The sequence below is a fragment of the Clupea harengus genome, chromosome 4 (genome assembly GCF_900700415.2).
Source record: "Clupea harengus chromosome 4, Ch_v2.0.2, whole genome shotgun sequence".
In the NCBI taxonomy this organism is placed as follows: domain Eukaryota; kingdom Metazoa; phylum Chordata; class Actinopteri; order Clupeiformes; family Clupeidae; genus Clupea; species Clupea harengus.
The window spans coordinates 20,433,572-20,458,468 of record NC_045155.1 but is presented as its reverse complement, the minus strand read 5'-3'; the positions used below and the strand labels follow the sequence as shown (position 1 = coordinate 20,458,468).

The 24,897-nt window shown below is 40.6% G+C and overlaps 5 protein-coding genes and 2 pseudogenes across 6 annotated transcripts; 4 read left to right on the top strand and 3 right to left on the bottom strand.

The window, feature by feature from the left end:
* The first annotated feature begins 1,272 nt into the window (after positions 1–1,272).
* Positions 1,273–2,189, top strand: LOC105894223 (transcription factor HES-5-like). Its single transcript, XM_012820703.3, has 2 exons — positions 1,273–1,477; positions 1,585–2,189. The coding sequence occupies exons 1-2, from the start codon at positions 1,406–1,408 to the stop codon at positions 2,017–2,019; spliced, it is 507 nt and encodes a 168-aa protein (XP_012676157.2). The 5' UTR covers positions 1,273–1,405; the 3' UTR covers positions 2,020–2,189.
* A 1,492-nt stretch (positions 2,190–3,681) lies between these two features.
* LOC105894222 (transcription factor HES-5-like) lies at positions 3,682–4,313 on the bottom strand. Its single transcript, XM_031565572.1, has 2 exons — positions 4,232–4,313; positions 3,682–4,113 (listed from the first exon to the last, which is right to left on the bottom strand). The coding sequence occupies exons 1-2, from the start codon at positions 4,298–4,300 to the stop codon at positions 3,682–3,684; spliced, it is 501 nt and encodes a 166-aa protein (XP_031421432.1). The 5' UTR covers positions 4,301–4,313.
* Positions 4,314–8,505: 4,192 nt separating this feature from the next.
* On the bottom strand, positions 8,506–9,695 carry LOC105894276 (transcription factor HES-5-like). The gene is made up of 2 exons (XM_012820756.2): positions 9,613–9,695; positions 8,506–9,499 (listed from the first exon to the last, which is right to left on the bottom strand). The coding sequence occupies exons 1-2, from the start codon at positions 9,673–9,675 to the stop codon at positions 9,083–9,085; spliced, it is 480 nt and encodes a 159-aa protein (XP_012676210.2). The 5' UTR covers positions 9,676–9,695; the 3' UTR covers positions 8,506–9,082.
* Positions 9,696–10,789: 1,094 nt separating this feature from the next.
* On the bottom strand, positions 10,790–23,375 carry LOC105894287 (transcription factor HES-5-like). Of its 2 annotated transcripts, XM_031566676.2 has the most exons (3): positions 23,202–23,375; positions 22,789–23,088; positions 10,790–10,934 (listed from the first exon to the last, which is right to left on the bottom strand). In XM_031566676.2, the coding sequence occupies exons 1-3, from the start codon at positions 23,262–23,264 to the stop codon at positions 10,818–10,820; spliced, it is 480 nt and encodes a 159-aa protein (XP_031422536.1). In that variant the 5' UTR covers positions 23,265–23,375; the 3' UTR covers positions 10,790–10,817. The 2 variants fall into 2 exon arrangements, with proteins under 2 accessions (XP_031422536.1, XP_012676223.1); XM_012820769.3 differs by lacking the exon at positions 10,790–10,934 and having other exon boundaries at positions 22,082–23,088; positions 23,202–23,362.
* On the top strand, positions 12,679–14,350 carry LOC105894277 (annotated as a pseudogene).
* On the top strand, positions 15,977–17,761 carry LOC105894290 (annotated as a pseudogene).
* LOC116220325 (transcription factor HES-5-like) lies at positions 19,363–20,679 on the top strand. The gene is made up of 2 exons (XM_031566677.2): positions 19,363–19,455; positions 19,569–20,679. The coding sequence occupies exons 1-2, from the start codon at positions 19,393–19,395 to the stop codon at positions 19,983–19,985; spliced, it is 480 nt and encodes a 159-aa protein (XP_031422537.1). The 5' UTR covers positions 19,363–19,392; the 3' UTR covers positions 19,986–20,679.
* Positions 23,376–24,897: the final 1,522 nt, after the last annotated feature.

Below are 24,897 nucleotides of genomic sequence, written 5' to 3'. Positions count from 1 at the left end.
AACTAACATCAAATAACTTTCTAGACATAACTACACACTGTACCTTTATACATGTATATACAAAGCTCTAAATGGCCTTGCACCTAGTATATAAAAGACATGATAATTAGATTCAAACCAGCAAGAACTCTCTAGTTCCACAGGCATTGGGCTTGTAACCATTCCTGGTACTAAGTCTAAAGCAGGGGAGGTTGCCTTTTCTATTTATGCCCCAAGTAGATGGACTGCCCTGCCTGAGATCCTGAGAGAAGCCCCCACACTGAACACTTTTAAAAGCAGATTAAAAAACCTGCTTTTCACAACAGTTCTTTCACTACGTTATTGGTTTGTGTGTGTGTGTGAGTGTGTGAGTGTGTGTGTGTGTGTGTGTGTGTGTTTGTGTGTGTGTGTGTGTGTGTGTGTGTGTGTGTGTGTGTGTGTGTGTGTGTGTGTGTGTGTGTGTGTGTGTGTTTGTGTGTGACTTGACTTGTCAATACATAACATGACATTAAGTAATGGTCTTCAAAACACCACCCCAACTCCTCCCTCTCCCCTTTCTCTTTTTCCTCTTTTCATCTATACTCCCTCCCCACCCTCACACATACACACACACACAGTCATTACACACACACACACACACACACACACACACACACACACACAAACACACACACACACAGTCATACACACACACACACACACACACACACACACACACACAAACACACAATCAGGAGTGGGAGCCAGTGGAGCGGATAAAAGGGCTTTTGTTGTCGGGGCAGGTCAACTCCATTGACCCGGGAACGTGTGAGTCGGTCCACGGATGCGTTTCCCACACTGGCCCTCCATTCAGTGCCTAATGTTCTCCGAGGGGAGGGACACCGGGCGTGTGCCCGTAGAGGAGCGGCCGGATCATCGCATTTAGTCAACGGCACCCACAAAGAACATCTGTGCTGCCGGTGAGCGTGTGCTTTACAGAGAAAAAATACAGAACGAATTAAATACGGCAAATGACATAAATGGTTGTTTTGTACTGTATATGTAATAAATGACAATATATTAAGTTTTAAAGAAAGCTGACATGGAACCAACAGGTATAATAAAGTAATAACAAAGGTGAAGATTGCAGATCTCATTGTGCTCACCTGTCCCTCCTGTGATCTTGGGAACTCTTCCCATTATTGAACCAAACAGGCGGCTGACTATAGAAGTATTGATTTCTGCCCCATCCACCCACCCCAACCCCCACCCCACCCCCTCAGGAGTATTGATTCAGCTCACTGGTGTCAGAGTGTGGGAAACCTAGCCCTGGACAGGCCACATGGCTTTGTGATGGTAATGATGGGCTATAAATACAGAGTTCCTTCAGAGAGGGCTCCCACTTCTCACTCGACTGCCAGAGAGAACAGGCCTCCTCACAGAAGACATGGCACCTTACACAGCCACCCATTCGCCTACATATGACAGCCTGGGCTGTTCTGACAAGGAGAGAATAAAAGTAAGTTTGCTTCTTAATCGCCAGTAAATGTGAATCCCATTGCTTTAATTATTCAAGAATGTTCCAGTCTTGCTGCGGTTCTGACCCGAGCTTCTTTTTATTTTCAGTTAAGGAAACCTTTGGTGGAGAAGATGCGCCGAGATCGTATCAACAGCTGCATAGACCAGCTCAAGTCTCTGCTGGAGAAGGAGTTCCACAGCCAAGATCCAAACGCCAAGCTGGAGAAGGCCGACATCCTGGAGATGACGGTCAGCTTCCTGAAGCAGCAGGCTGGGCCGGTGCTGAGCCAGAGGGACTTTAACCAGGGCTACTCCAAGTGCTGGAGGGACTCTGTGCAGTTCCTCCGAGTCAGCTCCAGCAGAGGAGCGCCCTTCAGGGACCATCACAGCCCTCAGAGAGCCCCCCAGGACCTCACCTCTTCAAATTCCTCCTCTTCCTCCTCCTTCTCGTCCCTCTCATCTCCTGTCATCACTACACAGACCTCCGTCGGTGTCCTCCACCATGCTGGGAGCAAGAGGCCTGTTTGGAGGCCATGGCAGTGATGCCTGAGTAGCACATGGGACTAAACTTGAGCGATGCTGTGTCTCTCAAAAGTGTTGGATATGTTTTAATTCCACTGCTGTAATTTGTAGTTATTGTTTTTCATCACATTGATGGACAAATGCTAGAGACAGACCCTTACAATGTTTTTTGAGGAGTCTTGTGTACATTCCCAAGATAATTCAGTTCCTAGCTCATTGCTGAAGTAAAGTTTCAGTAGTTCTAATATCTAGTGAACAATCATCTTGTCTTGTAGTAGTAGTATTGTTCTACAATGTCTGCACCTTTCAAAAGCAGCTGACTCCTATGGAGTTCATTTTATACTTTTCTGATCTATGAATTGGTACAGTATTGGCGTGTATTTTGAGGAAATTTCTCATTTTTTAAATAGCCTTATACCATATGTTAAAATGAAAACTGTGTGTATGTGATATTTACATTGTGATTATACCCCCCTTTATTTGAATGTGGTCAACATTCACTATAATAATGTTGTTGATATGAATGACTAACTGTCAAGTACAATCGAGTTCCTGTACATGCTAGTGCACAGTCAGTGGTACTGTTCTGCATTAGTGGACTCATTAGCTCACATTGGAGATAGATGAGCCTTGTCATTTTGACCCCATGCATTTCTGTGAAAGCAAATAATCACCTGGCAACTCGTCCTGGGAACTCATTAAAAAAATATATCATAAATACTCATAAATACAATGTGTGTCCTTGATTACTTAAGCAGATTATTAAATACATGAACATAATTTCCCATGCCAAAGTCTGTATAATGTATATAGAATATAGAATTGTTCGTACTATATAAAATGTAAATGCATAGCTGAAGCAAGAAGTGTGTCAAAGTGGATAGTTGACATTTCTTTAGATGGTTTATGTTCAGTTTGCAGCTAACTGGCCTTGGATACAAACTGTGAAGATACAGAGAAGTATATTTGTAACTCTTAACATTCATGAATGAATTCATTCATTCATTCATGAATTGAGTTTGTTCCCAATGTGTTGGACTGAAACTTGGACTGCTTATTGCAACTTAACAAAGAAATATCCTTACACAAACTAATGTTAAAATGAATAATGTTTATTGATAACAACAACATAAAACAAATAAGAGCTTCAGTTATACAACACAATAAACCAATCTTGATTCAAACATTAAATATGGCCTACAAAAAAACAAGTAGCTGGTTCCACAATCAGAAGTGGCACATTGAATCTAAGATGGAACATATGATATGGACATTTCAGTACAAAGAGAAATATTCTCTGAAAAAGCCCATATACTATAACAATTAATATATCTGATAAGTACACAGTAAACTCCACTGGAGTCACATCAAATCATGCAGGACATTATACAACACAACCATCAACAACCATTGTAACACAAGATCAAATTCTCAATGGACATTAGACAACGTTATACATGTTATACATCACTTTAAGAGCCAATGTAATAATGAAAGGGGTGCTTGACTTAATACATAAATATGATCCTTTCACTGACAATCAACATAAGTACATTTTTTCATCAGAATACTTCAATATGAAGACAAACTTCAATGAATAACAATAGAGAAAATAAAATATCTCCAACACTTTTGAGAGACACAAAAAATCTCTCAGGTTTAGTTATGTCAGTATCTCAGGCATCACTGCCATGGCCTCCAAACAGGCCTCTTGCTCCCAGCATGGTGGAGGACACCGACTGAGGTCTGTGTAGTGATGACAGGAGATGAGAGGGACGAGATAGAGGAGGAGGAGGAAGGGGAAGAGGTGAGGTCCTGGGGGGCTCTCTGAGGGCTGTGATGGTCCCTGAAGGGCGCTCCTCTGCTGGAGCTGACTCGGAGGAACTGCACAGAGTCCCTCCAGCACTTGGAGTAGCCCTGGTTAAAGTCCCTCTGGCTCAGCACCGGCCCAGCCTGCTGCTTCAGGAAGCTGACCGTCATATCCAGGATGTCGGCCTTCTCCAGCTTGGCGTTTGGATCTTGGCTGTGGAACTCCTTCTCCAGCAGAGACTTGAGCTGGTCTAAGCAGCTGTTGATACGATCCCGGCGTATCTTCTCTACCAAAGGTTTCCTTAACTGAAGAAAAAAAATGATAGGTCAGAACTATGCTCTAACAAGTCCAACTTAACAAGTTGCATCCAGTATAACAAGACAACATAATGAAGCACATTATTTTCTGGGGAAGAAAACTTACTTTGCATCTGTTCTTGTCAGCCAGAGACAGATCGTGACAAGCAGGAAGAGCAGCAGTGTAGGGTGCCATGTCTTCTGTTCTCTGTGTTGGCAAAGTGAGAAATGGGAACTCTCTGAAGGAACTCCTGAGTATTTATAGGTGGGCATTACCATTACAAAGACATTTGGCCTGTGCCGGCCCACTTTTCCCACACTCTCATACCGATGGGCTGGCTCATAACAACAAAGGGAGAAATTACTTTTATGGTTAGGTGGCCTCAAGTTGTACAATCCAAGCGAGAGTTCCCAAGGTATCACCTACTTTGGTTGTTAGTAACTTCATGAGAATGAAATGGCAGTAACACTTGTTCCAGTCAAAACTTTGTTTTAAGACACATGTCAATGTAACATTCCGTAGCATTGCGCTTTATGGTCAAGCCATCTGACCTTCTGTGCAGACTCAGTTGTGAGAATGCATCCAAAAGAGAATTTCCTCTTTAGAAACACACACACACACACACACACACACACACATACACACACAAAAAAAAACTATCGCCAGATCTGATTACATATAACATTCGACTCCTCAATAACTGGATATTGTACAGTCCACGTCTCCACATAGGTCAGAGGGGCCTGTTTAAACCACTGGCTAAACTCAGAAATAATAAATAATAGAAAATGATTTGAAAATGATTCAAAACATTGAATGGAACTGCTTGTTACCTCTCTACATGACAACTGTTAGCAAGACATGAAACTGATTGCGTGCTTTATGGCACGTGGGCAACTTCAACTTCAAAGACCAAAGACTCGCGCTCACACCTGATGATTGTGAAGGTGTGAAGAGACGCTGAAGTGGCCAACACAGAATGAGAAAAACTCCCAGTCTTTGATCATCGCCGCTGGAACAGAGTCTCTCAGACCTGAGGTGACAGGAAGGCACGCGACTTTAGCTGTTAACCACAACGTTATTGATGCCAAAGACTTGCGCTCACACCTGATGATTGTGAAGGTGTGAAGAGACGCTGAAGTGGCCAAAACAGCATGAGAAAATCTCCGGAAGTCGCGTGTCTTTGATCATCGCCGCTGGAACAGAGTCTCTCAGACCTGAGGTGACAGGAAGGCACGCGACTTCAGCTGTTTACCACAACTTTATTGATGCCAAAGACTCGCGTTCACACCTGATGATTGTGAAGGTGTGAAGAGACGCTGAAGTGGCCAACACAGAATGAGAAAAACTCCCGGTATTTGATCATCGCCGCTGGAACAGAGTCCCTCAGACCTGAGGTGACAGGAAGGCACGCGACTTCAGCTGTTAACCACGACGTTATTGATGCCAAAGACTCGCGCTCACACCTGATGATTGTGAAGGTGTGAAGAGACGCTGAAGTGGCCAAAACAGCGTGATAAAATTCCTGAAGTCGCGTGCCTTTGATAATCGCCTCTGGAACAGTGTCTCTCAAACCTGAGATGACAGGAAGGCACGCGACTTCAGCTGTTTACCACAACGTTATTGATGCCAAAGACTCGTGTTCACACCCCATGATTGTGAAGGTGTGACGAGACGCTGAAGTGGCCAAAACAGAATGAGAAAATCGCCCGGCCTTTGATCATCGCTGCTGGAACAGAGTCTCTCAAACCTGAGGTGACAGCGAAGGCACGCGACTTCAGCTGTTTACCACAACTTTATTGTATAATCGCCCTTCCCCTTGTGGCACACGCGTTTCCGTAACAACAATTCCAGTGGAGCCTAATTAGGTTTGATGTTGGATTCATTTAGAAATGCCGATTCACTGGATGAGATAAGTAACCTGAATACTAGGACTAAATAACGTTAGCCTACCACTCTTTCACCAATTCCTCAGTCATCTAGTCTATAGTGTGCTGCCGGCTGCTGCAAAGGACTTTCGGCTATAAGGTGTAATTCAACATCTCGTTTACATTCCTTGCAAATCTAAAGCATGTATTAAGTTACATAACAGGGTAGGCCTGCAGGTTTTAATGTATTATTAATAAGTGTGTGATTAATTTATGCTGGGATCCCTTCTCTTCGCTTCTTTCCATTCTTCCTTCGGCTGCAGTTCACACGGTCGCGCCTGCCTCGCACACTTCGCTCACACGCCCCGTAGACACGCAGTCTCCATTATTGAAGGGTCATTCGGCTTGACTGATGTTGACTATTGTCTCGTGCGCCATTCTGGGTGGCTGTCGAGTGTGGGAAAACTTCTTGCTCCTTACAGCCACAGGTGGACAGAAGTTGCGCATGCTGGTGACAAGGCACATTTGTCCACACAAAAGTACTGGTTAACAATAGGCCCACATAGCAAAGTGTGGTGGAATCCCAATTTCTTTCGGGCTCAAAATGGTGTGAGGCAAAACTGCTGTATTTCAGTCACTGCATATCTCATAAATTACGGATGTGCGAACTCTAGTCAACTCTAACGAATTCTGCTACTTCCAACTGATAGAAAAGAAACAAGTATTTAATTCCATAAAATAGCATAAACCAGATTTGATTTATTGTTCTTGTTCATCAACTTAATATTTTATGAAGTTGGGCAAGTTATGTGCCAATCTGAACATCTTTTACAAACTCAAGGGGCACTTTATTTAGACCACTGTCATAGATCTCGCTGACTGTTATGTCTGCCACAACAGGGTTTCACAGTTTGCCTGGCGTTGTCCCCATTTAGATGGCAGAGTTGTCATTGTCTGAAGTGTAAAATGAGCCACCCACAGTTTGTGGGAACCTCTCTGGTAGCCTACCCCTTTATTGTGGGTATGCAACGTTCCCATGCTGTCTCTGTGAGTGGGTTCTCCTGTGTTTCCCACAGTCTGTTCATTCCCTGTCCTCAATAAAGGAACAATGGAAGTGTGTCTTGTTACACATCACATTAGCCATTGAGTTTGATCTCTCACTGTCGGAGGGGGTAGACTTTACATATTGTATGACCATCTGGATCTCAAATGTTTATAGGGGACTCTCAGGGCTCACTAGCAAGTAGATGCGCAGAGGTGTTAAGATGGAGTTATGTGGCAGACTTGGCCTAAATATTGACGTATAACACTTCACTGAAATTATGCTCACCAGTACAGTGCAGTCTGCAATGTATCTTTAAAATGTGTGTAGAGCTTATATTGCATAGCAGCTGGCTATACTTTCCTTCAGTCTTATACATGATTGAATTTGCTTTTTAAAATGTCATATGTAAACTTCAATCGAGTCACACATACAGCTCTTTGAATTCCTTTCACCAGGTGTTGGGAAAAAAGGTAATGATATGATAATTAAAAAAAAAAAAATGTATTTGCAAATTTTTTATTGTTAGTATTAATGAGATCTATCAGTGTAATTGTTAGAATAATCACTTGCCTGTGCAATAATTCAGTTGGACTAACTGTTGATCATGAAAACATGGGACATAATTCAAACATAATTATACTTTTAGATGGTGTGGAAACATTAATCAGTCCCAACAGAAGCAGTTATTGTAATGATAAATGTGTACCATTAACACTGATTTGAAGTGAAAAGGCAGGAATCCATATCAGTTTAAGTGCATATTTTATTTTTCACAAGGCACAGTGATAGATATGCAGCAGAAGTGTAATGTACACATATGCTGCATTAAAGAACATACATTAATACATACAGTGTATGAACCAAAGGCACTGCCTTTTTTTAAGAACAACATATTCAGGGTATTCCATCCAAAAATGCATGAAATATTTTATATTCACAGAATAAAATGTGACTATTACTTGACAACATAACAGCCAATCATGATGAGGACATAAGCGCATATTATATGCGAAAGATAAGAAACCCAATATAGGTTCATCAGAATATGTCAAATATGGATGCATTTTGTATGGAATGAACATCATTTGTAAACAATGGTAAAACTGACTTTCAGTGCTATATGTAAAATCGATATCATGACACATTTCCACACCAAGAGTGTGCTGGCAAATATTGTCAGCACTTCTTGGTAAATAGGCAATTAGAATGTCTTTTGAATACAAAAGATCTGAAAAGAATTTCTGGTACCCTTCTTAGAATGGCACACTAAATTCTGTCTACATGGGCCTCCAGAGTGCAGTACAGCCTGAAGTCGGCTATAAAAGCCATGGACTTCACACAATAATTTACAACAATCTTGAATGTCAAGAACTTTCACAAAGTTTTTTTCAAATGTTTCCTCAGGAAACACAGTACTCTCAATAGAGAGGGTAGGACATATTACTCAAAAAGAGTACATACTGCTAACATAGCAGAAAATATGAACACATGAAAACACATGTAATTTCAGATATTGCACACAAATATGCTAAGGAATATGGTACAGAACAATATTCTCTTTTGCATTAAATTCACTTCATCCTTCTGCATAAATGGATAGCTTCATAGAAGTTATAATTGTAGTTCTGGAACTCACTTACACAAAATGAGCCATAAATGTACGACAATCTTGAATGTCAAGAACTTTCACAAAGTTTGTTTTCAAATGTTTCCTCAGGAAACACAGTACTCTCCAAATAGAGAGGGTAGGATATATTACTCAAAAAGAGTTATAATTGTAGTTCTGGAACTCACTTACACAAAAAAAGATAAAAGATATACAGAGTTCTTCATGTCACCAAAATAAGAGCTTTTTTCAAATGAAAGCATCTCATAAGAAAATTGGCAATAAAAAACACTTTCTGTCATGGAATAGACTTTCCATTCGTGAAAGCAAATCATAATATTTCTACACGTGTAGAATAGGAGGGACACAATCCCTACATCATTAGAATTACTGTCCATGTCAGTCACAGACTGACAAGAGGAATTCTGTTGGTCAACAGTAAGAGAGTCCACATGGCTCTACCAGGGCCTCCAGAGTGCAGTGCAGCATGGAGTTTTCTCTTTGCTGCTGCTGTGGCGGACTGGAGAGCTGGGCTGAGGCTGGACTCTAGTGCTCTTGTCCACTGCAGGCAGCATGTGTAGGAAGTGACTCAGCAGTCTTCTCTGGGACTGTGTCTGCACCTCACACTGGGACAGGAAGTTGACAGCTTCCTGCATGCACCTGGAGTAGCCCTCATTGGCTGCAGTGGAGCAGGTGGAGGGATGCTGCTGCTGCTTCTGTTTCAGGAAGTGGACAGTCATCTCCAGGATGTCAGCTTTCTCCTGCTTGGAGTCTGGATGCTGCCTCAGGAATTCCTTGTCCAGTATAGTCTTGAGATGCTCAATGCTGCTGTTGATGCGATCTCTGCGCAGTTTCTCAACCAAAGGCTTTCTCAGCTAGAATGACAAAAGGGGAAGCAGTTTAGATACTGATCTAGCATTCAGACAGATCCAACAAACACTGATTAAATAATACAATATATTTTTCTATTAGAGAATTTTGTATTTACCTTATTATGCAGTGGTAGGTACTCTGTAGAGTTGGTCATGGGTACAGTGACAGTAGGTGCCATGGCTGTATCTCTGCTGTGGTCTCTCTGTAAAGGAGCTTGAGCTCTTCTGCTGACTGTCTCTCTCCTCCTCCTATTTATACTCCCAGATCTCCATATGAATGTGTGGGTCTTGGGTTTGCTGGAGGTTCTCACAGTCTGCAGCCAATGGGAGAGCTTGGGGTGACAATGAGCAATGGAGACCTGCCACGTCCAATAAAGTGAGTTTGTCTCAGGGGACAATGAGCAGCGACTAGAGCAGCAGGTGTGTGTGAGTGTGTGTGTGTGTGCGTGTGTGTGTGTGTGTGTGTGTGTGAGAGAGAGAGTGTGTGTGTGTGTGTTTGTGTGTGTGTGGAGGGGCTGTGTTACAGTGAGGCAGAAACAGTAAGAGGCTAAACAATTTAGAGTGTTAATATTGAAGGAGATATTTAGGAGATATTGAGACGGTTCCACAAATTTCAGTGACTCTTCAAAATCACACAGATTTGAGTAATACATTTGTATAAAATATAATATACGTATGTTTGAAAGGATTATTAATAGCTATAAAAAGCACTAAGTATTTAATTTCTCCAAGTATTTCAACGTCACTCTGCTGGTACTATGTGTAGAAAAGTAAATAACACACCAATCTTTGATATCAAAGTCAGTTTCCCAGGGCATGTGCTGCCCCAAAAAGGCCTTCGTGTGTTTATGATGTGAAAGACACTGGGACTGGGACTGCTCTCTCAGGAGCTTTCCCACACTCTGCCCATTCAGGCTAACACATAAAACACTCCCTGGACAATAGAAGTGTGTCTGGTTAAATGCTAATGAGCTCTCTACCAACAACGGCACGAGAGCCCCCTGCGTACACAAGGAGTACTAAGTGGTCTTTAATCCCAACAGCACTCTCAAATATTTTGCTCTGATTTCTCATCATACGATTCATGGATGTAAATGATACAGAAACAGAAACAGGTACAGGAACCACAAACCAATTAAATGATGTAGAATGTAGATGGCATCTCAGAGAACAGAGCTCCGTTAAAAGGACTCGGAAATGAGATATGAAAACATTTCTTTACGATACAGTGTGAAGAAGTCTTATTTATTACCATGCAATTGTACAGTAAGAGCAAGAGACTGTAATTCTGTTGGTCAACAGTAAGAGAGTCCACATGGCTCTACCAGGGCCTCCAGAGTGCAGTGCAGCATGGAGTTTTCTCTTTGCTGCTGCTGTGGCGGACTGGAGAGCTGGGCTGAGGCTGGACTCTGGTGCTCTTGTCCACTGCAGGCAGCATGTGTAGGAGGTGACTCAGCAGTCTTCTCCTAGGTAGAGGGATGCTGCTGCTGCTGCTTCTGTTTCAGGAAGTGGACAGTCATCTCCAAGATGTCAGCTTTCTCCTGCTTGGTCTAGAGTCTTGAGATGCTCCATCACAGCAGTTCACTCTACTGGAAGTAAAAAGATGAATGAGCTTTGCTTGGTCTTTGAAAGGTCACAAAAACTGTTGATTCTGGCTACATCTGTAAGGTAATAGAAGGCAGTTTTGGTTATTGCATTAGTATTGGCTGTTGATAGTGAGATCTGAGTTTTAAGAGCCTGAGAGTCGTGGTGTCTACTAATTCTAAATTCTCTTTGCAGCCTCATTTAGTTGAAGAAAAAGTTTTGCCTCATCCAATCTTTATTTCTGTAAACATTGACACAGTGAGTCTATTGGACTGTAGTCATCTGGCGAGAGAGAGATATATCTTTGTTATACTTACATATCAATGTTGTTTTTCTGTAGAATTTGGCCCAAAGCCAGCAAATAAAGATTGAACAGAAGAAATCAAAGAAACTGATCTCTGGCTGACTCCACATGTCATGGGCCACATTACCAGATTCATAACTGCCATTAGTGGCAAAGTAACTCTGACCTTCTTAATAAACCTGAACCATTTAAGAATACTCTGGATCACTCCTACCCAATTTTCAAACTAGTCCAGCAGTATTCTATATTATTAACAGTTAACCTCAAAATGTATGACTCCTTTTTTGTCTCCGTTTTCCTATTCTGATGCAAAGACTTGTTTATTTTACCAGTAATTAGTGATCACTTTAAAGACCACAAGTACCTCTCTGACACAGGGGGCTCTCATGAGGTTATTGGCTTGAGGATTGAATTAGCATTTAACCAGACACACTTCTATTGTCCAGGGGAGTGTTTTATGTGTTAGCCTGAATGGGCAGAGTGTGGAAAGCTCCTGAGAGAGCAGTCCAGTCCAGTGTCTTTCACATCATAAACACACATAAGGCCTCAGTTTGGGGCAGCACGAAATGGGCTTTGAAATAGGAGATCATGGTACTGCGCTCATTCATGTACCCCAGTAGAGTGAAAATGCAATATTTCCAAGAATGGGTTTTGAGGTCTTTTTCATTCACAATAAGTCAATTCATGACCATTAATCTTGACTTGCAATTTAATCTGCCTAAAATAGTTTCATGTGCTTATTGAAAGTGAAAATATTAAATATGTCAATGTGCAATATGTAATTCAGGCTTTGTACTGTAAGTTCATCCCCCCCACGCTCTCACTCTCTCTCTCACACACACACACACACACACACACGCACACACACAACGCGCGCGGTTTCACACACACACACACACACACACACACACACATACACACGCACGCGCTCACACACACACACACACACACCACACACACACCACACGCACACAACACACGCGCGCACTCACACACACACACACACACGCACACACACACACACACACACACACACACACACGCTCACACACACACACACACACGCTCACACACCCCTGCTCACCTGCTGCTCTAATCGCTGCTCATTGTCCCCTGAGACAAACTCACTTCATTGGCCATGTGACTGGTCTCCATTGCTTATTGTCATTCCTAGCTCTCCCATTGGCTGCAGACTATGAGAACCTCCAGCAAACCCAAGACCCACACATTCATATGGAGATCTGGGAGTATAAATAGGAGGAGGAGAGAGACAGTCAGCAGCAGAGATACAGCCATGGCACCTACTGTCACTGTACCCATGACCTACTCTTCAGAGCACCTACCACAGCATAATAAGGTAAATACAAAATCCTTTAATAGAGAAATATATTGTATTATTTAATCAGTGTGTGTTGGATTTGTCTGAATGCTAGATCAGTATCTAAACTGCCTCTTCTTTTGTCATTCTAGCTGAGAAAGCCTTTGGTGGAGAAACTGCGCAGAGATCGGCATCAACAGCAGCATTGAGCATCTCAAGACTATACTGGACAAGGAATTCCTGAGGCAGCATCCAGACTCCAAGCAGGAGAAAGCTGACATCCTGGAGATGACTGTCCACTTCCTGAAACAGAAGCAGCAGCAGCATCCCTCCACCTGCTCCACTGCAGCCAATGAGGGCTACTCCAGGTGCATGCAGGAAGCTGTCAACTTCCTGTCCCAGTGTGAGGTGGCAGACACAGTCCCAGAGAGACTGCTGAGTCACTTCCTACACATGCTACCTGCAGTGGACAAGAGCACCAGAGTCCAGCCTCAGCCCAGCTCTCCAGTCCGCCACAGCAGCAGCAAAGAGAAAACTCCATGCTGCACTGCACTCTGGAGGCCCTGGTAGAGCCATGTGGACTCTCTTACTGTTGACCAACAGAATTCCTCTTGTCAGTCTGTGACTGACATGGACAGTAATTCTAATGATGTAGGGATTGTGTCCCTCCTATTCTACATGTGTAGAAATATTATGGTTTGCTTTCATGAATGGAAAGTTTATTCCATGAACGAAAGTGACTTTTTCTTGACAAATAGCCAGTAATCTTATAAGATACTTTTATTTGCAAAAGCTCTTATTTTGGTGACATGAAGAACTCTGTATGTCTTTTATAGACCATGCATGTATCTACATTTATGGCTCATTTTGTGTAAGTGAGTTCCATAATTACAATTATAGCTTCTATGAAGCTATGCCTATGCATTTTCCCTCAAGGATGAAGAGAATTTAATGTATATGAGAATATTGTTCTGTACCATATTCCTAAGCATCTTTGAGTGCAACATCTCAGTTTTGTGAGATAACAGAAAATTACATGTGTTTTCATGTGTTCATATTTTTCTTGCTATGTTAGCAGTATGTACTCTTTTTGAGTAGTTTGTCCTACCCTCTCTATTTGGAGAGTACTGTGTTTCCTGAGGAAACATTTGAAAACAAACTGTGTGAAAGTTCTTATAATTCACTTTTAATTGATGGACCATTTGTACCATGGTAGAACATTATATTTATTTGGCAACTTGTGAAGGTTTAAGGTGCATTATAAGCTGTCTTTTGTCAAACGTCTTATTTTTATGAAAACGTATTGTTTTTCTTTTATAGACAATGCAATTGACAGAAGCTCTTTTTACTCACTTTAATAATGTTAAGTCTATTCATTTATTACTTCTATGAAGTTATACATACATCCACAAGGATAAAGTGAAGTTATTGCATAAAAGAATGTACTTATACACTGTATTCAGTAGGATTCCGGAATGTATTGTCTCTGGTTTTTGAGAGACTTGATAATCACATATGCATTCATGTGGTGACTATTTTGCTTGCTATGTTTTTTAGCAGTATACACTCTATTTTGAGTTACTTTATATCCTTCTCTCAGTATTTGAGAGTATTGTGTTTCATGTGGAAACATATAGTTGAAATTGTGCAGTTTTCTTGATATTCAAGATTGCAGTGTGCTTTTGTTTGAAACTGAAGAGCTTTCGTTGCTTTTGGACAATAAATACAAAAGACAAATCAGATCAAATGTTTCACTGAATTAGTACACATTCGTTTTCAAAGTGTATATTAAGTCCTTATTGTTTTAAGAGCAGATATGATGAATTCACCGATACACACGTGTCATTTCTAACATGAAAGTGACATCATAGCAACATAGTAAACATTTACGTAATTTACTCTGACAACAGAGCGACAGTAACACCAAAACTCTTATCACTACAACTTTTATTGTCATTTAAATTATTCAGGATTTTCTCTTTTTTTCTTCCATCCTTACATTTACTAATACATTGGTATACTAAATCAGAAATTAAGATAAATAAATAAGTCCTTCAATCAGACTATGAAACTCCTGACAAGTCAAAGGTTTTGAGGTGAACTTGAAGATACTTATTAAGGTCTACAATGAATCAAGTCATAATTTATTCAGGAAAATATCACAAACAACCAAATCCTTAAATTGAAGTGGGGGCTGTGAGCTCTTAAAAAGTCTCATAAAAATCAAATTCACTGTCTTACGTTACTGTATGTTGAATTCACTGTCTTACGTTACTGTATATTGAATTGTAATAAATAATAAGTCTTTCAAGAGTGAAGAAAATGTCCATAATCATTTCTGTGTTATTTTAACACAAATTCACTTTCTGGAATGTCATTCAAAACAAGTTAATATTCAATTCAGCTTCATGGTTGGTTATTTTAGTGGCGACCTCTGTTATTTCACTCCAAGTGTCATGTGATGAAAACTCACAGGAAAATATTTGGGTGTGTTGTGGGGATTAAAGACCACTTATTTCCCCTTCTGTACATGGGGGACTCTCGTGACGTTATTGGCCTAGAGCTGCATTAGCATTTAACGAGGCACACGTCTATTGTCCAGGGAGTGTTTTATCTGTTGGTCTGAATGGGCAGAGTGTGGGAAAGCTCCTGAGAGAGCAGTCCCAGTCCCAGTGTCTTTCACATCATAAACACACCATAAGGCCTCAGTTTGGGGCAGCACATACCCTGGGAAAGTGGCTTTGATATTATGACTACTGTGCAACTTTTGTACATGTGTTTGGCGAGAGAAAAATTGCAAAAAAACCATCAGGAATTGTGATTTGGGCTCACTTAAATTAAATGTCTCAGTATTATTTTTGTATGTACATTTTTGAGAACACAATCACTATTCAAACTTTTTATTCCAAATCTAAACTCCTGTGTGTTTGTATAATTAAAGTGTTGACAACCACTGAATGACTCACTATGCGATATTGACAATATTTGTGCTTGGTTCAGTACTGTAAGCGCTTTCTTTATCCTACGGTATCTGGGCCACCGCAACACACACACACACACTCACACACACACACACACACACCCACAAACACACAAACACACACACACACACACACACACGCACGCACTCACACACACTCACACACGCGCACACACTCAGACACCCCTCCACCTGCTGCTCTAGTCGCTGCTCATTGTCCCCTGAGACAAACTCACTTTATTGGACATGAGGCAGGTCTCCATTGCTCATTGTCACCCCAAGCTCTCCCATTGGCTGCAGACTGTGAGAACCTCCAGCAAACCCAAGACCCACACATTCATATGGAGATCTGGGAGTATAAATAGGAGGAGGAGAGAGACAGTCAGCAGCAGAGATCAAGCTCCTCTTCAGAGAGACCACAGCAGAGATACAGCCATGGCACCTACTGTCACTGTACCCATGACCTACTCTTCAGAGCACCTACCACTGCATAATAAGGTAAATACAAATCCTCTAATAGAAAAATATATTGTATTATTTAATCAGTGTGTGTTGGATTTGTCTGAATGCTAGATCAGTATCTAAACTGCTTCCTCTTTTGTCATTCTAGCTGAGAAAGCCTTTGGTGGAGAAACTGCGCAGAGATCGCATCAACAGCAGCATTGAGCATCTCAAGACTATACTGGACAAGGAATTCCTGAGGCAGCATCCAGACTCCAAGCAGGAGAAAGCTGACATCCTGGAGATGACTGTCCACTTCCTGAAACAGAAGCAGCAGCAGCATCCCTCCACCTGCTCCACTGCAGCCAATGAGGGCTACTCCAGGTGCATGCAGGAAGCTGTCAACTTCCTGTCCAGTGTGAGGTGCAGACACAGTCCCAGAGAAGACTGCTGAGTCACTTCCTACACATGCTGCCTGCAGTGGACAAGAGCACCAGAGTCCAGCCTCAGCCCAGCTCTCCAGTCCGCCACAGCAGCAGCAAAGAGAAAACTCCATGCTGCACTGCACTCTGGAGGCCCTGGTAGAGCCATGTGGACTCTCTTACTGTTGACCAACAGAATTCCTCTTGTCAGTCTGTGACTGACATGGACAGTAATTCTAATGATGTAGGGATTGTGTCCCTCCTATTCTACATGTGTAGAAATATTATGGTTTGCTTTCATGAATGGAAAGTTTATTCCATGAACGAAAGTGTTTTTTATTGCAAATTTTCTTATGAGATGCTATCATTTGAAAAAAGCTCTTATTTTGGTGAGAAGAAGAACTCTGTATAGCTTTTATAGACCATGGATGTATCTATATTTATGGCTCACTTTGTGTAAGTGAGTTCCAGAACTACAATTATAACTTCTATGAAGCTATTCATTTATGCAGAAGGATAAAGTGAATTTAATGCAAAAGAGAATATCGTTCTGTACCATATTCCTGAGCATATTTGTGTGCAATATCTGAAATTACTTGTGTTTTCATGTGTTCATATTTTCCTATTCTACATGTGTAGAAATATTATATTTCACTTTTAATTGATGGACCATTTGTACCATGGTAGAAAATTATTTTAATTTGGCAAATTGTGAAGGTTTAAGGTGCATTATAAGCTGTCTTTTGTCAAACGTCTTATTTTTATGAAAATGTATTGTTTTTCTTTTATAGACAATGTAATTGACAGAAGCTCTTTTTACTCACTTTAATAATGTTAAGTCTATTCATTTATGACTTCTATGAAGTTATACATACAGTATATCCACAAGGATAAAGTGAAGTTATTGCATAAAAGAATGTACTTATACACTGTATTCAGTAGGATTCCGGAATGTATTGTCTCTGGTTTTTGAGAGACTTGATAATCACATATGCATTCATGTGGTGAATATTTGGCTTGCTATATTTTTTGCAGTATACACTCTATTTTGAGTTACTTTATATCCTTCTCTCTGTATTTGAGAGTATTGTGTTTCATGTGGAAACATTTAGTTGAAATTGTGCAGTTTCTTGATATTCAAGATTGCAGTGTGCTTTTGTTTGAAACTGAAGAGCTTTCGTTGCTTTTGGACAATAAATACAAAAGACAAATCAGATCAAATGTTTCACTGAATTAGTACACCTTCATTTTCAAAGTGTATATTAAGTCCTTATTGTTTTAAAAGCAGGTATGATGAATTCACCGATACACACCTGTCATTTCTAACATGAAAGTGACATCATTGCAACATAGTAAACATTTACGTAATTTACTCTGACAACAGAGCGACAGTAACACCAAAACTCTTATCACTACAACTTTTATTGTCATTTAAATTATTCAGGATTTTGTCTTTTTTTCTTCCATGTTTACATTTACTAATAACATTGGTATACTAAATCAGAAATTAAGATAAATAAATAAGTCCTTCAATCAGACTATAAAACTACTGACAAGTCAAAGGTTTTGAGGTGAACTTGAAGATACTTATTAAGGTCAACAATGATTCAAGTCATAATTTATTCAGGAAAATATCACAAACAACCAAATCCTTAAATTGAAGTGGGAGCTGTGAGCTCTTAAAAAGTCTCATAAAAATCAAATTCACTGTCTTACATTACTGTATGTTAGATTGTAATGAATAATGAGTCTTTCAAGAGTGAAAAAAATTCCATAATCATTTCTGTGTTATTTTAACACAAATTCACTTTCTGGAATGTCATGCAAAACAAGTTAATATTCAATTCAGCTTCATGGTTGGTTATTTTAGTGGCGACCTCTGTTATTTCAGTCCAAGTGTCATGTGAAGAAAACTCACAGGAAAATATTTGGTTGTGTTGTGGGGATTAAAGACCACCTATTTCCCCTTCTGTACATGGGGGACTCTCGTGACGTTGTTGGCCTAGAGCTGCATTAGCATTTAACAAGGCACACGTCTATTGTCCAGGGAGTGTTTTATCTGTTGGTCTGAATGGGCAGAGTGTGGGAAAGCTCCTGAGAGAGCAGTCCCAGTCCCAGTGCCTTTCACATCATAAACACACCATAAGGCCTCAGTTTGGGGCAGCACATACCCTGGGAAAGTGGCTTTGATATTATGACTACTGTGCAACTTTTGTACATGTGTTTGGCAAGAGAAAAATTGCAAAAAGAACATCAGGAATTGTGATTTGGCTCACTTAAATGTCTCAGTATTATATTTGTATGTACATTTTTGAGAACACAATCACTATTCAAACTTTTTATTCCAAATCTAAACTCCTGTGTGTTTGTATAATTGAAGTGTTGACAACCACTGAATGACTCACTATGCGATATTGACAATATTTGTGCTTGGTTCAGTACTGTAAGCGCTTTCTTTATCCTACAGTATCTGGGCCACTGCAACACACACACACACACACACACACACACACACACCCACAAACACACAAACACACACACACACACACACACACACTCACACACACTCACACACGCGCACACATTCAGACACCCCTCCTCCACCTGCTGCTCTAATCGCTGCTCATTGTCCCCTGAGACAAACTCACTTCATTGGACATGTGGCAGGTCTCCATTGCTCATTGTCACCCCAAGCTCTCCCATTGGCTGCAGACTGTGAGAACCTCCAGCAAACCCAAGACCCACACATTCATATGGAGATCTGGGAGTATAAATAGGAGGAGGAGAAAGACAGTCAGCAGCAGAGATCAAGCTCCTTTACAGAGAGACCACAGCAGAGATACAGCCATGGCACCTACTGTCACTGTACCCATGACCAACTCTACAGAGCACCTACCACTGCATAATAAGGTAAATACAAAATCCTCTAATAGAAAAATATATTGTATTATTTAATCAGTGTGTGTTGGATCTGTCTGAATGCTAGATCAGTATCTAAACTGCTTCCTCTTTTGTCATTCTAGCTGAGAAAGCCTTTGGTTGAGAAACTGCGCAGAGATCGCATCAACAGCAGCATTGAGCATCTCAAGACTATACTGGGCCAGGAATTCCTGAGGCAGCATCCAGACTCCAAGCAGGAGAAAGCTGACATCCTGGAGATGACTGTCCACTTCCTGAAACAGAAGCAGCAGCAGCATCCCTCCACCTGCTCCACTGCAGCCAATGAGGGCTACTCCAGGTGCATGCAGAAAGCTGTCAACTTCCTGTCCCAGTGTGAGGTGCAGACACAGTCCCAGAGAAGACTGCTGAGTCACTTCCTACACATGCTGCCTGCAGTGGACAAGAGCACCAGAGTCCAGCCTCAGCCCAGCTCTCCAGTCCGCCACAGCAGCAGCAAAGAGAAAACTCCATGCTGCACTGCACTCTGGAGGCCCTGGTAGAGCCATGTGGACTCTCTTACTGTTGACCAACAGAATTCCTCTTGTCAGTCTGTGACTGACATGGACAGTAATTCTAATGATGTAGGGATTGTGTCCCTCCTATTCTACACGTGTAGAAATATTATGGTTTGCTTTCATGAATGGAAAGTCTATTCCATGACAAAAAGTGACCTTTTATTGACAGATTGGCAGTTTTTTAATAAGACATTTTTATTTGCAAAAGCTCTTATTTTGGGGACATGAACAATTGTGTATGTCTTTTATAGACCAGACAATTACCTGAATTTATAGCTCACTTTTCGTGAGTTCCATAACTACAATTATAACTTATATGAAGCTATGCCTATGCATTTATACTCAAGGATAAACTGAAAATAATGTATATAATGTATAAGAGAATATTGTTCTGTACCATATTCCTAAGCATCTTTGAGTGCAACATCTCAGTTTTGTGAGATAACAGAAAATGACATGTGTTTTCATGTGTTCATATTTTTCCTGCTATGTTAGCAGTATGTACTCTTTTTGAGTAATATGTCCTACCCTCTCTATTTGGAGAGTACTGTGTTTCCTGAGGAAACATTTGAAAAAAAACTTTGTGAAAGTTCTTGACATTCAAGATTGTCGTAAATTATTGTGTGAAATTTGAAAGCTTTAATTGCTTTTGGACAATAAATACGAAAGACAAATCAGATAAAATGTTTGACTGAATAATTTTCCAATGATCTGTGAAGTGAATATTACACCCCTACTGTCTGATAACCTGGATATGATGAATTTACACATAAACAGTGAGTAGTCAATAATATGGGAGTGGCTTTACCATAACTCATGTAAATTTAAAAAATTCAGCGTTCTATCTCAGAATGAAAACAACAGGAAAAGTAATATCTTCACATATCAACCATGAATATTTAGAAACAGTTTTCATGCAAAGTGTAGGAATACATATAAGGTAGTCAAAATCAGCAATAATCACTGGTAAATTAATCAGTTCATTAGCGGAGAACTACAAAGGTGACATATAGTTAAAGGTGAACTGTTAATTTGACCTTTTGAGGTGTACAGAGAATTAAATGACTATACTGGAGAGGGCAGATCCTTGAATTCAAGTTGAATAAGTTGCACGCTCTACTAATGAAACACTGATCCACTGCCTCATGTCACTGTCCTGTATTTGAGTAGGATAATACATACTGACACTTTCAGTGAAGAAAACTTAGTATGGCTCACTCTTGGGTCATTTTATTTTCATTACATTCCCTGAAATTAAACATTCAATTCAACACACTTCTTTTAAGTCACAGTTGCAAATTATATTATTTAAATTAAAATGTTACATGTTAATAAATTACAGTAAAATATTTGGGTGTGTTGTGGGGATTAAAGACCACTTATTACCCCTTCTGTACAGAGGGAGCTCCTGTGACGTAGTTGACAGAAAGCCTCATTAGCATTTAACCAGACACACTTCTATTGTCCAGGGAGTGTTTTATCTGATTGTCTGAATGGGCAGAGTGTGGGAAAGCTCCTGAGAGAGCAGTCCCAGTCCCAGTGTCTTTCACATCATAAACACACAAAGGCCTTTTTGGGGCAGCACATGCCCTGGGAAACAGACACTGATATCAAGACAAGTGAGCAATTTATGTATATACTGTATATTGAAATAGAATGAAATTGCAAAGAAATTCAGGAATTGTGATTTCTTAACTTAACCTTTAAAATGTATCCATGTTACATCTCTACATACATTTAAAAAACACAATCACTGTTCAGGTCTTCTATTCCAAATCTGATCATATGTGAAAACCACTATCCAATATTTGTGATTTAGTTTTAGCACTGTAAGCTCTTTCTTTCTTCTACAGTATCTGTTCCACTGTACACACACACACACACATATTATTGACTACTGACTGTTTATGTGTAAATTCATCATATCCAGGTTACCAGACAGTAGGGGTGTAATATTCACTTCACAGATCATTGGAAAATTATTCAATGAAACATTTTATCTGATTTGTCTTTCGTATTTATTGTCTAAAAGCAATTAAAGCTTTCAAATTTCACACAATAATTTACGACAATCTTGAATGTCAAGAACTTTCACAAAGTTTGTTTTCAAATGTTTCCTCAGGAAACACAGTACTCTCCAAATAGAGAGGGTAGGACAAACTACTCAAAAAGAGTACATACTGCTAACATAGCAGGAAAAATATGAACATATGAAAACACATGTAATTTTCTGTTATCACAAAACTGAGATGTTGCACTCAAAGACCCTTAGGAATGTGGTACAGAACAATATTCTCTTATACATTAAATTCACTTCATCCTTGAGGAAAATTCATAGCTTCATAGAAGTTATAATTCTAGTTATGAAACTCACGAAAAGTGAGTTATAAATCCAGGTGATTGCCTGGTCTAAGACATACACAATTGTTCATGTCCCCAAAATAAGAGCTTTTGCAAATAAAAATGTCTTATTAAAAAACTGCCAATCTGTCAATAAAAGGTCACTTTTTGTCATGGAATAGACTTTCCATTCATGAAAGCAAACCATAATATTTCTACACGTGTAGAATAGGAGGGACACAATCCCTACATCATTAGAATTACTGTCCATGTCAGTCACAGACTGACAAGAGGAATTCTGTTGGTCAACAGTAAGAGAGTCCACATGGCTCTACCAGGGCCTCCAGAGTGCAGTGCAGCATGGAGTTTTCTCTTTGCTGCTGCTGTGGCGGACTGGAGAGCTGGGCTGAGGCTGGACTCTGGTGCTCTTGTCCACTGCAGGCAGCATGTGTAGGAAGTGACTCAGCAGTCTTCTCTGGGACTGTGTCTGCACCTCACACTGGGACAGGAAGTTGACAGCTTCCTGCATGCACCTGGAGTAGCCCTCATTGGCTGCAGTGGAGCAGGTGGAGGGATGCTGCTGCTGCTTCTGTTTCAGGAAGTGGACAGTCATCTCCAGGATGTCAGCTTTCTCCTGCTTGGAGTCTGGATGCTGCCTCAGGAATTCCTTGTCCAGTATAGTCTTGAGATGCTCAATGCTGCTGTTGATGCGATCTCTGCGCAGTTTCTCAACCAAAGGCTTTCTCAGCTAGAATGACAAAAGAGGAAGCAGTTTAGATACTGATCTAGCATTCAGACAGATCCAACACACACTGATTAAATAATACAATATATTTTTCTATTAGAGGATTTTGTATTTACCTTATTATGCAGTGGTAGGTGCTCTGAAGAGTAGGTCATGGGTACAGTGACAGTAGGTGCCATGGCTGTATCTCTGCTGTGGTCTCTCTGAAGAGGAGCTTGATCTCTGCTGCTGACTGTCTCTCTCCTCCTCCTATTTATACTCCCAGATCTCCATATGAATGTGTGGGTCTTGGGTTTGCTGGAGGTTCTCACAGTCTGCAGCCAATGGGAGAGCTTGGGGTGACAATGAGCAATGGAGACCTGCCACATGTCCAATGAAGTGAGTTTGTCTCAGGGGACAATGAGCAGCGACTAGAGCAGCATGTGGAGGAGGGGTGTCTCAACGTGTGTGTTTGTGCGTGCGCGCGGACGCGCGTGTGTCTGTGTGTGTGCACTCGCACGTGTGTGTGGGTGTGTGTGTGTGTGTGGGTGTGTGTGTCTGTGTGGGTGTGTGTTTGTGTGTGTGTGTGTGTGTGTGGTGTGTGTGCACTCGCGCATGTGTGTGTGTGTGTGTGTGTGTGTGTGTGTGTGTATCTGAGAGATAGAGAGACAGAGAGCAAGTGTTTATGTGTATTACAGTGGCACAGATACTGTAGGAGAAAGAAAGACTTTACAGTATTAAAACTGAAGCACAAATATTGCATAGTGCATCATTAAGTAGTTGTCACCACTTTAAATAATTATACAAACTCACATATGATCAGATTTGGAATATTAGACATGAACAGTGAATGTGTTTTAGAAATGGTTATAGAAATACAACAAGGATACAATTTAAATTACCTCAGATTGCAGTACTGGAATGTCTTTGCAATTTCACTCTACTTCAATACACAAAAGTTGCACAGTAATCATAATATCAAAGTCACTTTCCCAGGGTATGTGCTGCCCCAAACTGAGGCCTTATGGTGTGTTTATGATGTGAAAGACACTGGGACTGGGACTGCTCTCTCAGGAGCTTTCCCACACTCTGCCCATTCAGACAATCAGATAAAACACTCCATGGAAAATAGACGTGTGCCTCGTTAAATGCTAATGAGGCTCTCTGTCAACTACGTCACAAGAGCCCCCTGTGTACAGAAGGAGTAATAAGTGGTCTTTAATCCCCACAACACACACAAATATTTTGCTGTAACTTATAAACATGTTACATTTAAATTTAAATAATATAATTTTCCACTGTGACCACAAAGAAGTGTGTTGAATTTAATGTAAAATGTTTAATTTCAGGGAATGTAATGAAAATAAAATGACCCAAGAGTGAGCCATACTAAGTTTTCTTTACTGAAAGTGTCAGTATGTATTATCCTACTCAAATACAGGACAGTGACATGAGGCAGTGGATCAGTGTTTCATTAGTAGAGCGTGCAACTAATCGACTTGAATTCAAGGATCTGCCCTCTCCAGTATAGTCATTTAATTCTCTGTACACCTCAAAAGGTCAAATTAACAGTTCACCTCAGAATCTGTTACAACTTTGTACTTTTTCGTTTCTGTACTGATTTATTTACCAGTAATTTTTGCTGAACTATATTCCTGCACTTTGCAGAAAAAACAACTTCTATATAAATATAGTTCACATGTGAAGATGTTACTTTTACTGTTGCTCTCATTCTGAGATAGAACTCTGATGTCACTTTTACTGTTGTTCTCATTCTGAGATAGAACTCTGAAATATTCTAATTTACATGTGAATATGTTAACCTGATCAACA

What these genes read in the sequence shown, in the direction of transcription:
- LOC105894287 (XM_031566676.2), bottom strand. Translation starts at nt 23,264, where the DNA reads ATGGCACCTACTGTCACTGTACCCATGACCTACTCTTCAGAGCACCTA. An exon ending in ACCTACCACTGCATAATAAG is followed by an intron (nt 23,089 to 23,201) that starts GTAAATACAAAA and finishes TTGTCATTCTAG; the next exon opens with CTGAGAAAGCCTTTGGTTGA. An exon ending in TGCTGAGTCACTTCCTACAC is followed by an intron (nt 10,935 to 22,788) that starts ATGCTGCCTGCA and finishes CACCTCCTACAC; the next exon opens with ATGCTGCCTGCAGTGGACAA.
- LOC116220325 (XM_031566677.2), top strand. Translation starts at nt 19,393, where the DNA reads ATGGCACCTACTGTCACTGTACCCATGACCAACTCTACAGAGCACCTA. An exon ending in ACCTACCACTGCATAATAAG is followed by an intron (nt 19,456 to 19,568) that starts GTAAATACAAAA and finishes TTGTCATTCTAG; the next exon opens with CTGAGAAAGCCTTTGGTTGA.
- LOC105894223 (XM_012820703.3), top strand. Translation starts at nt 1,406, where the DNA reads ATGGCACCTTACACAGCCACCCATTCGCCTACATATGACAGCCTGGGC. An exon ending in CTGACAAGGAGAGAATAAAA is followed by an intron (nt 1,478 to 1,584) that starts GTAAGTTTGCTT and finishes TTTTATTTTCAG; the next exon opens with TTAAGGAAACCTTTGGTGGA.
- LOC105894276 (XM_012820756.2), bottom strand. Translation starts at nt 9,675, where the DNA reads ATGGCACCTACTGTCACTGTACCCATGACCAACTCTACAGAGTACCTA. An exon ending in ACCTACCACTGCATAATAAG is followed by an intron (nt 9,500 to 9,612) that starts GTAAATACAAAA and finishes TTGTCATTCTAG; the next exon opens with CTGAGAAAGCCTTTGGTTGA.
- LOC105894222 (XM_031565572.1), bottom strand. Translation starts at nt 4,300, where the DNA reads ATGGCACCCTACACTGCTGCTCTTCCTGCTTGTCACGATCTGTCTCTG. An exon ending in CTGACAAGAACAGATGCAAA is followed by an intron (nt 4,114 to 4,231) that starts GTAAGTTTTCTT and finishes TTTTTTCTTCAG; the next exon opens with TTAAGGAAACCTTTGGTAGA.